Source organism: Sylvia atricapilla, chromosome 3 (genome assembly GCF_009819655.1).
Source record: "Sylvia atricapilla isolate bSylAtr1 chromosome 3, bSylAtr1.pri, whole genome shotgun sequence".
Lineage (NCBI taxonomy): Eukaryota > Metazoa > Chordata > Aves > Passeriformes > Sylviidae > Sylvia > Sylvia atricapilla.
The window spans coordinates 54824582-54841974 of NC_089142.1; the positions used below are offsets into that span (position 1 = coordinate 54824582).

Below are 17393 nucleotides of genomic sequence, written 5' to 3' on the forward strand. Positions count from 1 at the left end.
AAACCTCACTATGTATACAGTTGTTTTGTCGAATACGTAATTCATACGAAGTTCTAGCAAAACAGCAAAAAATTTCAGCTTCTTTTTTTTATCAGCAGATATTTAAGAATGGACTGCTGGAACTTGAAATCCTTTGATGTTAGAGCTTTAGGTAGAAGACAGAAGAGAGGCAGGCAGGGATTATATGGTTTTTCAAAGTTTTATGCTTTGTTTAGAAAAATATTTGTAACCTGTTCTTTAAGTGTTTTAATAATTTTCCCCATGAGGAGCTCTTGAATTACAAGCAATGAATGAATAGATAGATTTTAGATTTATTAGGCGAAATCACAAAATGGTGGCACCTGAATATAGGAATGCTGCTAAACTGTAAATATGCCTTATGCCGTATTTGATCCTGAGATTGTCTCAGTTGATCAGAGCATGGGGCTAACAATGCCAAGATTGCGACTTTGATTCCCTTAAGGGCCGTTTACTTAAGAGTTGGATTTGATGATCTTTATGGGCCCCTTCCAGCTCAGAATATTCTGTGATTCTGTGATCTTTGCACAGATGTCACAGGTGATTGTTGACCAGAAAAAACTACATTTACACATTTACGCTTCTAAGCTGAATGAGGGCTTATTACGTTAGCCAGTGGCTTCTGCTGGAGTTTTATAAGAAACATGAGTAGTGAAATATCTTTGATCTAATATGCTGTACACATCTTTATGGAACACTTTCGGTTTGGAGCTTGAGGGGGGGAAAAATTACTTTTTTACAATCAGGAAGAGTCAGCTAATAACTTAGAATCCAGCTGAAGTCAGAGGCTCCTGATACAATCACAGCTACTGTCTTTGCATGGCAATGAATTCCTTCTCTTGTCTGTTGTGACACATAGGTGAAAAACAAGCAGCAGAGCCAGACGATGCAGAGCTGGTGAGCCTCAGCAAAAGGCTGGTGGAGAATGCAGTGCTGAAGGCTGTGCAGCAATATTTAGAAGAAACACAAAACAAAAGCAGACAGACTGATGGGAGCCCTGTAAAAACTGAGGAAGCAGCAAGTGGCAGCAAGAATGAGAGCGACAATGATAACAGCAAGTGAGCACTGTGCAAAAAGCCTGGGAGCAAATATCCCACCAAGAATAACTACAAAACCGTGTTCTGCTCCCTGCTGAAATTTGCAAAGTGGTGTTGGGTGTCAGGCACTCTGCTTTGTGAGTCTCTTATCAAAAGTTTGTTCTGAATTGAAGGACACTGTCTACTGGTTTAATAAGTTCTTGCACTGCTGAAAATCTGTCAAATGCTGGGAGGGATGGACAATGGAAAAAAGACAAGAGTGATGAAGCAGGCGGCTCCAGTCTTCACTTCTTTCGATACCATGGGTCCCTTCCTTGCTTTTGAAGAGAAACTGAACATTTTGCTTTTGTCATTTGGATTGTCGTGGATAGCTGTGGATGAGGCCTTGCCATAAGTGGAAGCGATGCCCTGTGCCCGAGGGTTTGGCAGCGCTGCAGGGCTGCTTGCTCCGTGTGGGAGCACGTGCTGTTTCCTAGTCAACAGCAGTCAATACCAAGCTAAAAATTACCACTACAGATACTCGTCGCAGATACTATTACACAGTATGTAATAAGACAGGAGTTTCCCTTAAATGTGATGCTGTACTGTTCTTTACATTTTGGTAGCATTTGTTGATGTAAATTATATTTTTTGATGAAATACCTTTTTATAAAAAATCAGTATGGGCAAAACACTGAGCACTTACTGCTGTCCAAACCAGATATGATCTCTTTATCTCTGTACATTGATTCTAAATCACATTAGTTGTTATAAAATGTGTTATATTGTTGTTTTCCTCTAGGAAAGAGCCATGAAGCAGACTTAGTAAAGGAAGCTTTACGCAGAGAAACGCAGGCCCTGTTGTCCAGGCTGAATCAGATAAAGAAGCTGCTAACAAGTCCTGAGATCCGTACAAAAATTAGCAAAGAACTGTTTGAAGACAGGCACAACTCTAACAGTAAATGGAAAAGTTGTATTGACTCTGAGTTTCCAAATGCATGACTGTAAATTGCCATGATCGAAAATCTCATCAGGTTGTTTAAAGACAAAACATTGTGGCAAGAAATTTTTCAGGTTGGTTTGTTTGGGTTTTTTTAACTGAAAATGTGAATGCGTGTTAATGTCTCATGAGGAATCATGCTGAACTACTTGCACAGAAAGATTACACTTCATAATAATGAAGAATAGCCACTTCTCAACACTGCATTGAAACATGTTTGAGTGTGCAGGTATATGTCATGACTCCAAAGTGGAAAAATACTGGTTTCAAATAGATCTGAGCAAACACTGTGCCCTCCCTTTATCATTGTAAATAACTCATTTTTTTCTCATATATTCCTTCCCTAACAATGATGTATAAGTACCAAAAAATTGGTGGTTTTAAATACATCAAAATGTATATTTGGGAAAAAAAATCCTCTTTTAATTATCTGCCTTTTGTATATGTACTGTCATTTTGGGTTAGCATTGTATGTTTTTTATTGTTTTTTTAAACAGCACTTGAATACTTGTATAGATGCTGACATTTAGTTTCTGCTGATGTTTACACTAAAGCAAGAATGTTTTAAATTTCAGTATGAAATTCAGGCTCCACTGATCTCAATGGCATACTCTTATTGGCTTTAATGGAGCCAGGATGCTGCAATTAAGATTTCTTGTGCAAATAATCATATTCCTTGGGATAATATTTGCCTTTTTACTTTTGTAGAACAGTGTTTTTGTCTTTTATTTTTGATGTTATTCTATCTCTACCTTCTGCTGCCTGAGGTGGGATGTCAGTTTGCTCTCATTTTTCCCTCCACACACCTGCAAGATTCACTGAAGATTTGGATGATGAACAACAATGCAGGACTAGGTCCAATATTTGCAATTTTTATATACATAGTCATAAAAGCTATATAATATGTTGTGATTGGTATCATAATTGTGCAGTTAGAACAAGCTATGTTCATGTTCTTCATTTGTCTCAAGCACTGTTCATTTATCTCACGTCAGAGCTTTTTATTCCTCATTTGATATTTAACAGTATATTCTGAAGCACATCTTATACATGCTATGTGCACAATAAAATATTTTTCCTTTGCATTCTGTCTATGTTTTCACCTGTTTCAAAATGGACTTGAATAAAATTAAGTACTTGCAATTAGCAGGTTACAGGAGAGAAATAGTGCTCCAGTGAATCACACCATTAAGTTGACTACAGGGTATTGTGCCAACATACTGCTCTGGAACTTGGCTGCTGAAATCATGCAGATAAACTAGGCCCAAGTCATTGTTGTTTTCAAGGAAAAAACTTTGAAACTCTTGGGATAAATTTATGTTCTGGACAGGACAGGTCCAGAAATAAATACTGGGTACAATTTCCTAGAGGTCCACTCTTGAAGTGTGAGTTAAAGGAGTAGTCTCAAAATACTCTAAAATGATAGATTAAAAAAAAAAATCTGAATCTGAAATCATTCCTGGAGATCATTGAGAGGTAGCTTTTTATATTCTATCAAGCAATTTAAATCCAATTGCACATAAGAACACAAAACCAGACACTCAGCTGTGAAAACAGGAAAACACTTTATTGTATTATATCTGAATCATGGATTGTCATCTCCTATTCCTCTATACAAGTAATTACCATGATTAAGGATCTTCTTCTATCATTCAGCTTGTAACAGTCATTGTTCTCATGTTTCAAGTAAAACTGTGGAAATTAATCATTGAATCTATGTCCAGGCACTTTAATAGGTGACCTCATTATTAGAGAGCCTACTCATTCAGTTCCTATGGATGGCATTAAGAAAAGCACCTTTGAAAAATGTTTAGGAGAGTTAAGGGCCTGAGCATAGGCGTCATCTGAGATGTGCTGGAGTAGGTCTGCCAAATATGGCACAACTGGAAAGGAGACCTTCTACTCTGTCAGGAACTGTGGGATAGGGGATATCCCAGAGCCTCTAAAAAGATTCTGAATACCTGTGTTTAAGCAACCCAAACCCATCTTTAATTTTCAGATGTTTTGAGACAGGAAAATCAACAGGGCTTTTGTTTCTGAACCATTCATATTCTCTTAAATCAGCCTTTACTTCTGGTTTTGACAAGAACGACTGTTAATTTACTCAAAATTCAAAACAATAGGGAGGAAAAACCCTTGCATCTGGATTCATTTTCTTATGACAACCCTTCTTGCTTTCTCAAAGTTTTTTTTCCACTGACAGTTAAACCTGGCTGCCAAATTGAAGGATAAATCTCTGGTATGGAGCTATGAGATGAGCACTGAAGGATGCAGATACATAAAGACTGAACCTAATATAGGTAGGTGTGAAGCTCAGATTCTGCACCCACCAGAACAAATATGTTGCCTTTCTCACACTTAAAAATAATTTTCAGACAACAATTCTGTTTCTTAAAAAAGCTCTTCTTCTGGGGAATGTCTTAAGGTAGTGATGCACAGGTTATTCTAAGAAAGCGTTGGCATTTCAAAACAGATGGTGCAAGTTTGTCCATGTTTTGTTTTCAGTTCTACCTCTCAGTTTGCTCATACTCAAAGTGTATTTCTAAACTGCTGATTGTAGAGCTGTCTGTGACAGATTTAAAAGCAGTAGCTCAGCTTCCACTACTAATCTAGCTGGAACTGCCCATGACTTACTGAGAAACTTCCTGACACTCCTATGCTTGGTCCAGGCATAGACCAAAAAATTGTGGAAGGCATGAACTGGATATCTGAGCAACCCATGCCATAAATTCCCTACACTGTTGGAGTGTGCATCAGAGCTGCTGAAGAGTTGACAGAGTAACCAGAGAGACAGTAAATCCATGTAAGTCCTGACTAACAGGCACCAGTTCTCTGTTAAATGAAAGGGAGACTGTTGGGGAAACCCATGTCTCCAAGCACAGGTGCACATGGCATAAGGATGCTCATTCTGGTAGCTAAGGGCTGGTGCACCAGCTGAATGTGCATCGAGGTCTTTGTGAGAGCAAAGCTAGATGGTGTTTCTGTGTTGACTGAAGGTGGATTGGAAAATGGATTAGAGCTTAAGGTCAGATTTGAATGCTGTATCCAAATATACAAGTATTGGGACCCATGCTGGATAATGCCCTGTGTCTATTGATGGTCCTACTGAATTGTTTGGTAAAATACTACTTCTTGGGAAGGTTATACAGTTTGTAAGTTAAGATTCATGAGGCTTCATGTTGCATATTTATAGAAGTTTCTGATAATAACTCTGCACACTTCTTTGTGTGCTATTTTAGCCTAAAGACCATGTGAGCGTGTCATGGATGAGAGTGTGAGCCATGCTTCATTCTAGCGACAAGAATGATACTCTTTCATTTTTATGTCAGTCTAGACATGACTCACATATTCTTGTTAGAATTCTGACTTTTTAAAAGTCTTGAGAGATATCCTACACATTTATGTAGTCAGCAAGCAGGAAAAACAGAAGAGCAGGGCTGCTGCCCTCACTGGAACTTGTAAGTTGAAATTTAGTAAAAGCACACTTTTTTTTTCAGTTATGTTCAAGAATATGCTGGTGAAATGAAGTGTAAACTGAAATTTTTCACTGCAGAGCTGTCTGCAGCCCAGTGGAAGGCAGGAGGAAATCTGGTGTCCTTGGGTAGCCTGGTAGGCAGACACCTGAGGGTTGCTTCACTCTGCTTTTAGTCTCAGACTTGGTTTTTCAAAACAATGTTTTATCAGTGAATTCCCTCTGCCTCTGTTCAGCTGTTGGTATATTGTCTTGGCCTGAAAAAATGAGGGGCTGAACTGCTACTGTGACTTTCAGCCGTTTCCATCTCTTTGGAGGAGGAGAGAAGTTGTTGCTGAAATCCCGAAGAGATTGATGTCTTTCAGAGGCACCTCTGAAAGGAGGGCTTACATGACTATTCACTGGAGCCTTCATCTGGCAGTGACCACTGTCTGATCCAAAACCACTGGACAAAAGCAGCTCCCAAGGGATGCATCCTCCCAGAAATGACATGGCAAGTGGGTTAACTGTGTGATTAGTGAGCATTTGAATAAAGTAAGTGGTGTTTTAGTGTCATGAAAATTGTGTCAGGTCATGATCATGTAAGAATTTAATTTGTGAAAACCTTTTGGAATCTTGATTCTTCTGTAAGTTTTCACATAGTGGCAGGAGGTAATCTCTGAAACTGATGAAGGTGCATTTGCTTACAAAGAGCTCTTTAGTGCTGTACTATAATCTTCTCCAGAAATGCTTTGCACTTTTTATTTCAATTAAACAAAGTATTTTCTGGCCTGGTTTCAGAGGCCAGAGTCACACTATTCTTATGGAAAAGGAAACTGTTTGAACCGTGGAAGTAGGAGCACGTTAATGCTGACATGTGTTTTACTCTGCTGTTCCTTTGATCAATAGTTTCTGTATAAGCAACTTCTTAGCATGCACTCATCTTCTCATTTATATTCTCCTCATGTTGAGCCTTTATAATGAGAACATTTGTACTGAATGAAAATCAGTCCCAAGAGACGGCTGGGCTGAGGAATAAAACACACTCATAGTGGAGCAATAATTAGAACAGTACAAGGGAAAACAAAAAGCGATATGCCTGCCATTCCTGGCATAGCAAAAAGGACACTCCGGCATTGATAAGCAAATAATTCTGCAGCAAGAGGCTGGAGTTTGACTGCTGGTTTGTGGTCTCTGCTCCCACTTCTGTTTACGTTCTTTGTTTAGTGGCTTCTGGATGAAAAACGCATTAGCAAAGATATGGAACTGTTTCTTGAAGGAACTCTCCTCATTGCTGCAAAACAAAGCCCCTTTTTGCTTGTGGTGATTAAGGATTAAACCAATCCAAAATTCGGGTAGTTAAGAGGAGATAATTAAAAAATTACACATGGGGATTTCAGTAGAAGCTTATTTGAAATAAAATTTGGTTTTCTTTCAGATAAGAAAGGCAGAGATGATTTGAGGTCAAGATTGACTCTAGAGATTCTGGTGGGATTTTTTTAGCAAAACTACAATTTGAATTAAAACTCAGAGAAAGCAAAGCATTGCAGAATACTTTTTTACTTTAATTGTTCTTTTCTTTTCTTAGCCATACAGACAATTTCAGGCTCTGAAACACTAAGAAGATAACAAGAAGAAAACTTGGTGATATAACTCAGGTCATAACTCAGAAAAACAAAATAGAACAGCAAAACAAAGCAAAGGAGAAATACCAGCAACTAATGATAAAGTTCAAAGGTAGCTGCCATTGTGAAAAAAATTTACTAAGTCCAAATGTTTAGAAGAATAGAGGATTCAATGAAGCAAAACAATAGCATTCTCTGCATCTGGTCAGTCAAATAATGAACATTTGTGTTTGTCACTCTGCTGTACTGTACAGGCAAATGCCCCATTTCCCAGTCACATTTCCCACCCAGATACATCCAAGGAAGAAGGCTGAATGAGCATATGGCTGGGAAATGCCATTCTAGCAGAGCACTGAAGAGAAAGGTTACAAGAAATATTGCAGGATGGAGGCTGAGTCAAGATAAAGTCAAGGCAGAGCTCAGGGAGATGATCTCTAGAAAAGCAGGACAAAGCAAAGGAACAAAGTGTGCATTTGAAGCTCCGTTTATCACTGTGTAGGTCCTCCGAACCTTCATCACTTTCAGAGATTACTCCTTGTCACTATGCAAAAAGTTACAGAAGAATCAAAATTTCATAAGGTTTTCACAAATTAAATTATTACATGACCATGATTTGGAACAATTTTCATAAAGCTAAAACACTACTTTATCCAACTTCTGTCAAAGTGGAATAAGTAGACAAATCCTTGAGTGCGCACAGAGAGCTGCAGGAAATTAATTGCAAATGATCTTAAATTTGCAATTCAAGGTATTCCTGAGGTGTTCCTGCTGCCAGCCAGCAGAGCAGAGTGGGCAACAAACCTCCATCCTCCAGAAACAGATGGATGACTGAATATTTGCAAATGACTCGAGGTGATGGCTGCAGCATCAAGCCTTGTTCTTGCTAAGTACAGGAAATTGGAATGCAACCTCAGCAAACTTATACAGGTTAATTACCAAAAAGGCCCATAGCAAAATCAGGCAGAATAATCAAGTAAGTATGATAACTTCATAAATTAAAACCTTTACCATTGTACTCTAAATTTAGATGTATCACTGGACTGGGATGGATCCTATTGTTTGTAGGATTGCTAACAAAGGGACTATGAGGAGAATGGCTAAAGCAACATCCTAAATTAATAATTCTGCAAAGGTAAGGAAGGAGATTCAAAAGTGAAGCTGCAAAAAGGGAAAAATAGATTATATTTTTAGTAAGTTATTTTTAACTCCATCCATCCATCCATCCATCCATCCATCCATCCATCCATCCATCCATCCATCCCAGTAAAACTTCAAGTGAAGGGACAAGTCTAACATATATAGTTCCAATGTGCTTAAAGCATAAAAATATGTTAATCAAGGAAGCATAACTGAAACTGCTTTTAGTGGTAGATGTAGAAAACATTGAAAAATTGATTCATTGTTTATTGAGCTAACATTGCCAGTGACCTGACTGTTACATATTTAATCTGTAATTTTCCATGTAGATATAGTAAGACATTTTCTAGAGATACAGGAAAGGCACTGAAACACAGAGAACACCCACTTAATTTGTACCTGAAGATTATATAAAAGGAAATGAAGTAATGCATTTTTTGAGAGACTAGAAATTAACTTTATTAGTTATATACTAGGCAGTTTTTGCACTTTCAGTATATAATGGTGTACTACTTTGAAAATAACATGGACAAAACACATTATGAAACATCACTGGCTTTAGTGATGGATTTGGATGCAGAAAAGGTGAGTATGGAGAAGCCACAGATGAATTTGTCTTGATTTGTCATGTTGCCATTCTGTAACCTCAGACTCCTGGAAGACCACTTTTCATCTGTCATAACTGCAGAGATGCTCCTTCATATTTACTTACCAAGTCTCTGATTTTACTGCTGTAGTATTTCTGGATCATCTGCATGAGTTAATAATTTATATACATTCATAATTTACACTAGAGAGTGTGGTGGAGTAACAGAGGCTGGCGGCCATGGGATCAAAGGGAAGAAGGATCTTCTCTGTAGTCAGTAAAAGTCACCAGGGTCATGGAGAGAGGCTACACAACTGTGTGTGAGGAGCCTGATCTCTGGGTAGAGCAATGTACTCTGCCAAACTGGAGGAGCAACTTATACCATCAGCACTTAAAAACCTGGGCTCTGAAAGTGAGCATGAACAGGTCCTAGCTCAAAATGTGTTATGGCCTCTCTTCCAGCTCAGTTTGTTTGGGCATCTTTAACCAGGCATAAAGAGACTTCACAGACTGGACATACATTACTCAGAAGCATAAAGTGACTGTTTATTACATAACACATAAAAAATGGGATTTTACAAACTGCTAAACTAAGCTTGAATGTGCTCCCCACGCCAAAGTCTCTCTGCTGGTCAGGTGGCCATGAAATAGGAGGAGAGGTGTCAGTCTCCACAGTGCCCTGGACCAAAGTCTCCATGGTGCTGAGCTGCCACCTGCCACCCCCTCCCCCACTGCTGGTCCACAGCTGTGTGTGCCAGTGATCCCTGCATTGCTGACCTCCTGCCACCCCATCTCACATCCTTCATCCAGCCTCCTTCAGAGCTGTACAGGGCAGCTGTACAGGGCAGCTGTCAAAATGAGACTTTGTTCTCAAGCTGGGAGAGGCACAACATGCCCAGCAGCCTCACCACATCCACATCTGTCATATGGGCTGTTCTCCACACCCGCAGATGTATCCATCCAAATACTACATTAGCTTATGCATGGATGGAGTAATGCTACTATTGGTATTCAGGACTTAAACTGGCCCTTGCAAGAATTAGATTAAGGAGGTTTCAGAGAAGTGTTAGCTAGCATTTTTTAATCATTATTCTTGGATGTAATCTCAGAGTACTTGGCTCTGCCAAAATATTGGACAGTTTCCTCACTCTGTCTCCTTCCCTCACTCCAGAGAATGCCAAAGGGAAGCTTGCTTTAGCCACAGCTAGCCCCAGAGGATTAGTCATAGAGGCACAGGAAGCCTATGGACAAAATCAAATGGAGCCCTATGGCAATGGAAACTGAACACACAGATAAAATCTTCATATTGCAGTAGTCTTCTCCTTCCTCTGGTTTACTTAGAAGTCATCCTGCAGTGCTCCTTTGGTGGGGGCTCTTTCACATGGGAATGCTCAGTTTGGCTGTTTTGTGAAATTCATCCTTCACTAACCACATTATTTAGATTTGGAGGTTTGTGTAACACCTCTTTAAAAACAAACACAAGCCCAACATAGACACAGTCTGGTGTGAACATGTCACAGCATCTGTGTTAAACTCTCCCGACATAAAACAAACTTCATAGTCCTACCAACACTTAGCCTGGAAATCACACAAATATATTAAGAAGCTTTCAAAAGAAATGGGAGTGGATTTAGCTGCTATCTCAAAGTTTTTTAATTGTACAAGTAGGCAGACTAGGTTATGCACAAAGCACTTGCATGCACTTGGTTCTGCTGCTGCGGAAGTCCATGTCATGTAAGTTATGTCATGTAAGTGACAAGAAGAGTTTTGCTCATTCATGTGAACACCATAAGGTACTTTATTGGAGAGAAAAAAGGCTCAGAGTGGCAGCACACCCAGGAGCTGAGCAAACCTTGACTAGGAGACACTAGATGTAGAGAATCTGATTTAAAACCAAAGTAATCATCATGAGGGTCTTTCATCACCCAGATTTCTTCATTGAAAGGACAGAGAGAGAAGCTGAATCCCAAAACTGAACTAGTAAATTTTTATTAGGCAGCTGTTTATAGAGTGGGCTGCTGGTGTGATGTCTAAAATAGCCCCATTTTTAATCACACTACTTTAGAGTGTGTTTAAAAACTGAAAATGCCCTTGCTATCCAAGTGAGGTAAATTCCCCCAGCAGTCTATGGAAAAAATATAACCAGGGTGTCACACTTGCATTAACAGAAATGAAAGTATACTAAGGCCAATAATGAATAGCTTTAGAACCCTTCTTCTGAGCCTCTGGGATAAACACAGTTAAATAATGAAAAAATAAGCCTGTGAGCATAGTTACAAATTCATTCCACAAGTCACAATGTTGCTTTTTATGAGATCAAAATTCATGCAAAAAATTATGCAAGGATATTCAGCCAAGTTTTTATGACAAACAAAACATTAGAGAAACTCAACATTTTTTGTCTGTTTTTGACTGTTTTCCTTATGGGCTCCCTCCAACTCAGAATATTCTGTGGTTTCAGAGCCAAATGAGAATAGGAAACCTGTTTCCTCTTTTAACAGGTATTACACATATCAAGCTGCAGTTTACATGCACTAACATATTACTTTAAACCAAAAATTTCCCCCCTCTGCTTTACTCATGTGACTGTAAGAACTGAGATAGCACAAAGAGCCATGTTCCCACTTGTAGGAGCAGTGGCTGCTTCAGCTGAGTGCTTCTTTCCCTGGCACATCCTCCCAGTTTCCTGCAATCAACCCTTAAGGGACTCGTGAGTGGGAACTTGCATCTGGCACTGGAGGCTGTGATTACTGGCCAGATTAGCAAAAATGAAAATTATTTCCAAAGAGTAGAGAAGAGAGACATAAGATGATAATAAAAGACAGTTGAAGTTGTAAGTGAATTAATGAGCAAAAGACAAACTCAGTCCTACTTCACAATAATACTTTGAGTGCTATTTGGTATAGTCCCAGCTCTCACAGAAGCAGAGCTGGGCTGCAAAAGGCAGAATGGCTTGGGTTGCTCTTATGTCCTGATAGGCCACGAATCTGTACCCACAGTGTGCCTGGGTGATGGCCAGGCTCATACTACATCGTGGTTCTTAGCATCCTGTGGAAAGCCTTCCACAAAACTCTTTGATGCTCAAACTGACAGCTGTCCTTTTGTTGCTGTGCCAAATTACAAATGTGTTTGGTTGCCAAGGTCAGGGAGATGTTCCCAGGAACAGGTTGGTGAGCAGCTCTGTTTTTCAGACAGGACATTACCAATCCTCACCCCCTGGCATGATTTGCCTCCAACTGAGGCACCATGGCCTCCAGCTAAAGAGCAGCCATGTGGTTGTGCCTGGCAACCTAGATGTGGTGCCCTGAGCAAGATCACCTTCTCACAGGCAGGCAATCTGGGAAATTTGCACCCTCTCAGGGCAAATGTATTTCAGCTAGACCAGAGAGTCAAATGCAATACATTGGACCAAATAGATAAGGTATGATAGATTGGGATTGCAGAAAATAAAGACTTATTTTGAAAGAAAACATTTTTAGTCTGTTATTAGATCAGGACAAATCATTGCCTAAATAATAATTACAGTTGAAATTACACTTTTGATTTCCAGTTTGGGATTGGGAGGTGAAGTAGCATTGCCAGAGCTAGGAGAAAGTCTGTTTTTTAGTGCACTGGTAATGGAGAGAATGTATCATTCATATTGCTTTTCTGTTATGCTCCTTTCTTATTTATCTTCTATTAAATTATGGTCCTTCTTGAAGACATGCCAGTAGATTGGGTCTGTGTTATTACTGGGTGCTTCAGCAGGCTGGGTCCTTTCAAAATATTGTGTTGCAATAAGGGACATCAGAGGAAGCTGGCAGGTCACAAAGAGAAGATGGGTTTAGCATACAGTAGATAATCGACCTGTGGAACTTATTGCAGAAGGATGTTAGTGGAAAATCTTTACATGGCTTGGGGGATGAATGGATGACAGGAAATCCACAGTGGGTTGATACTGAAACCACAGCCACTTTAGGAAAGCCCTAGCTGTAAAGCTCTGTCTTTTAAAATATGAAATTTTGTAAATGTTTCATTTGGCCAGTTTGCAAAACATGTGACCTTTGTTACCCTTACTCCTTGGGCTTTGGAAAATTGCTGTACTATTCATTTGATCATACACAGGAAAAGCATTGTTATCAAGATGAGATCAGATTGCCAATAAAAATGTAATTGTAGTCTTGGTAAATTCACAAGAGCCTACTGAAGGTGATAATAGGTGCAGATTGCTCTTTTAAAGCCCAAGGGGATTTTCATGCTTCAGCAGTACCTTTCCCACCACTGGCACAGGGAATTATCCTCATCCCTTGCACCTTAGCTGAATTTAGAACTCCTTACTATCACAAAAAATCCACATGCTATTTCTCTTCTATTTGATAGTGTGTTTTCTTCTCATTTGGGAACCATTCTATATTTCTGTATTTTTATCCTTGTGGCCATTTTTACACCTCTTGTGCCCTAGGACAGACCTTCTGGACTGATGTGACTAGAATTGAAGACATTATCATTCCAGAGTCATATATAGTCTGGCATGATTTTTTTTTTTATATTTTCTACTCCTTTCCTAATAATTCATAACATTCAGTTTAGCTTTTTGATCACTGCCTTGAACTAAGGTGAACTTTTAAGAGAAGTACTCACAACGATTGCAAGATCTTTTTCCTGGGCAGCAATAGCTCATTTACAGACCATTATTGTGAATGAGTAATTAAGGTAGGTTTTGTATTGATTTGTATTTATCAGTATTGAACTTATTCAGCCATTGCATTATTTATTGATATTCTCACAAAATATTTTTATAGGTCTTGGTAGGCTTAGCTTTGACTGCTGTGATTAATTCAATATTATCAGCAGAAAGTGTCTCCTAAATCTTCACATTACTTTCATGATCACTTACAAACTTTTATGGAATTCTACATTTCCTATTACTCTACTAATTTTATAACCATAATTGCCTAGTTTCTTTAATGCACTTTGAGAAGAGACATTGTTAAAGTGATTTGATAATTAGCTCATCCTTAATTGTATGTTTCTTATATCTCCAAATAGCTCCAACGGCTTTTACTCTAAAAGCCGTGTTGATTCATTGCATATATGACATATTTATCTATTTTCTGAGGTTTTCCCATTAATCTGATCAGTGTGTAAGGCACATTTATCTCTTTGTAATTCTCAAAATTTCCCCAGGGGTTTCATTAAATATTGATGCCACATTTACCACTTTCAAGTCCTTGGGATCTGAACTAATTTTGAGCAATAGTGTACAGTGTGGCCAGTCCAAACCATGCTAGAAAGGAGTCATGCAGAAATTACTCATGTTCTGGTAGCCAGACTTTGCCATGTCTCTTTTGCTGCATTGCTTCATTTTGCAGGAAAAGCAGTGCAAACTTAGCTCCTTATCCACCTGCAGATGAGCAGCACCTTTCACTTGTATCTATTGCTTTCAATACCAGGACTTTTGGATTTGTCATGCTGCTTATACTGTCATGACAGGAAGCAGTAAGAACAAGCACCTGCTGCCAGTGACCTTAGTGGACTGTAGAGTGCCCTTTTAGTGGGAAGAATATAGTGGTCCCTGTGCCAAAATATACTGTGAAAACTGTGCTAGGTCCTTTCTCAATACAAGTGTAATTAAAGTGGCATAGATAAGCTAATTTTCCTGTATGAGAAGCTCAAAGAGTTGAGTTCATGTGCAGCTGCCTACTTCTCAGTTCAACAGTTACCAGAAGAAACTGGGACCATACAAAGCCTCACAACCACAAATAAAAAAAGTCCTTCTTCTCTTCCAGATGAACAATTTGGCTAATGAATGCTCCCAAGAAGGAGTTCACCTCAGGGAAGAAAATAGAGATCCTAGTGGAGGTAAAATTACATGGCTCTCTCCTTTCATACTTCTGCCAAGGCTTATGCAGGTGAAATTATAGCACAAACCCAGACAGCCATTCACTGTAGAAAGATGGCGATGGGAAATCTTCCAAGTATTTACAAGAGTTCTTTTCTCTTTACTGTATTTAGATTTGATCAATTTGAGGGATAGGAAATAAGGTTCTGAGAGAGAAATAATTTAATGCAAAGAAAAACCCTGCATGCTGAAGGTAATAATATTTTATACAAGAAACTTTGTTTCTGGCCTTCAAAAAGAAAGATGCTTTCAAATTTTTGTAGTGCTAAAGCCATTTTGCACCATCTAGACTTACGTTGCAGTTTTCAAGCAGGAATTCTTTTCATTCCTGTGTAACCTTCATATCTTAGTTGCAGTGATCTCTAAAACTCAGTTACAGTAATGATATTTTATAAAATAGACTAAATATCAAGCATCAAATATCAGATTGATTTTCTCTTCAGAGATGCCATTTCTTTAACGTGCAGGTTGTTTTGTCCTTGCAAGGAGCCTGGTACAGCATTTTCCCTTTTGCTGGTGATGGAAACAGAACCCTGTTCAACCCATGGCTTGAGTCCAAACCTGTTAAGTGTGCTGGCAATGCTGCCTGCAATTTTGGCACTATAGAAAGCAGACTTGAAAGATGCAAGGTCCCATCAGCCTTCTGAGGGATGTGGCAAGAGGTGGTTCAGGAATCCAATTTAAGTCTCCATTTTCCAATGTAAAATTCAGCACTAGAGAAGGTCTTTGGCATATACCAATGTATTTTTATTGACTTGAGTTTATTCTATATCAGGACAAACCTATCTGAAAATTTAGTTTTAGGATTATGTATCCCACAATGACAAACAGGTGAATCCAGAAAAGAAAATTCTTGTATATTTAGACACAGTCCACAGCACAAAACTCATTTGCAAGAGTGCAAATGCTTGAACTTCAGTTCACAGTATCTGCCATCTTAATATTTAAAATAAATTTAAAGCAAATGCAACAGTCTCATGCCTCCAGTTATCTCAACTGCCAGTGGTAAGTAATCCTGGCAAATCCACTTAGAGATAACAGCAGGTGTTTAGATACACAACTGAAAAAGCACCTTAACTTTGTGCCTGGGTTAGAACAAAGTTTTCTTTATGATTACTTGGATTTCCTGCTTCTGTTTGGGCTGAAACTACTTTGGGAACAATTTAATTCAACTATGTAGAAGTTTCAGTCATAGCAGCATCTGTGAAACCAAGAACAAAACATGAAAAAGCATAAATTAGCAAATCCTAAAAATCCCATAATATTTATTTGGCATTACTTATTATTTTGAAATTAAAATCTGAAGCAGAAACCTTCCTTTGAGGAAAATCTGCTCATGCCTCTCTTTTCTTGGAAAGGTCTCTCTTCCCTCAGAAAAATGCTGAAAATACCAAGAAACAAACATGCAGTCTGTGTAAGTTTTTCCAGCTGGGTAGCTTTGTTCAGTTAAAATATTCTTAATCTCTTAAGAGTGATCTGATGCCGCTTCTTTGCAGGCTACATGAGTCCTCTTCTGACCTTGTAAATCGAGTTTATATGTATACTCAGCTACAGCTGTCATTTGCAGTGCCAGAGGCAATTCAATTGCTTGGTGCTTTCATTAGTCCCCTATTGATTGGTTCCCCTTCCTCCTTGCTGGGCACAGAAAGGTACATTTCCTGTTGCTATTTGCTGTTTAACCAAACCCTCTTACAGTTTTTTGGCATTTTGATGGTATTTGATGGTAATCTTACCTGGTTATTCTTAAAGCAGCATTTTAATTTAGTATTTTATTTAAAGCAAACTTTAAGGCAACTTTATCTGTCTCTGGAAGTCCTACTCTGAATACTCAGTCAATCGCTTTTCCTCCCTCCCTGCTTCCCAGATCTATTAACTGAGTGCTGGGCTGAGAAGTGGGAGGCTTTCCTCATGGAGCTGAAGGCATTCCTGACAAATGCTGCGGCATGCCCTCTAAGGCTGCTGTCCAGCATACGCTGGGAAGCACAGCACCCTCACACACTGTGGGTGTCATCTGCTGGGACACTGGGGCCTCTGAAGTCTCAGAGAAGAGTCTGCAAGTGCCAGGTGACCTCACTGGAGTCAGGTGAGAGAGCAGCCATGGGAAAACCCTGACCTGCCTTGTTCCGGTCAGGGGCGTTGCACAAGAGCACTATGAGAGATTAATTTAAAACAAGCTTGCTTTCATGCTGTAAAGCCACAGCGCTCCCATCCCATTTCTCCAGCTGGTGCCTTCTCTCCTAGGACATTTGCTGATCCATGGGAAAATGCATCCTCCAGTTCACACCCTTTGGAGGCAGTGTCCTTATGGAGGCTGGGATTGCCATGGTGGGATGCATCTGCCTTGTGTTTTGTGTTTTGCTCCCATTCTGTGGCCATCAGAGAGTAGGACTTTCTGTTTTCAGTTTTCAAATTAAAAATCTCATTCCCTGCAATATTTTTTATGATATTAGTTTGGTTTTGTTTTGATTTGTTTTGTTTTGCTTTGCTTTGTTGGGGTTTTGAACTTTTGAAACAGCTTGGACACCTATAAGTCTAGCAAAATGTGTTGTTTAAATGTTCATTAGCACGGAGGAGAAAATAAAAACTTCTTTCCTTTTTTTTACAGTAAATGCCAACAAATTCATACTATGTCTTTTAGACATATTATTTTTAAATTGTTCAAGACTCTTTGGGTGAGTT

General features: G+C 39.1%; 1 protein-coding gene across 1 annotated transcript in view; it reads left to right on the top strand.

Annotated features, from left to right (window-relative positions):
• The window catches only part of AKAP7 (A-kinase anchoring protein 7), a 79392-nt gene extending 77942 nt beyond the window's left edge, over positions 1 to 1450 (top strand). The window contains 1 exon segment of the mRNA XM_066315393.1: positions 878 to 1450. Coding sequence (XP_066171490.1) covers positions 878 to 1080 — 203 coding nt within the window. The 3' untranslated portion in view covers positions 1081 to 1450.
• The last annotated feature ends 15943 nt before the right edge of the window (positions 1451 to 17393 follow it).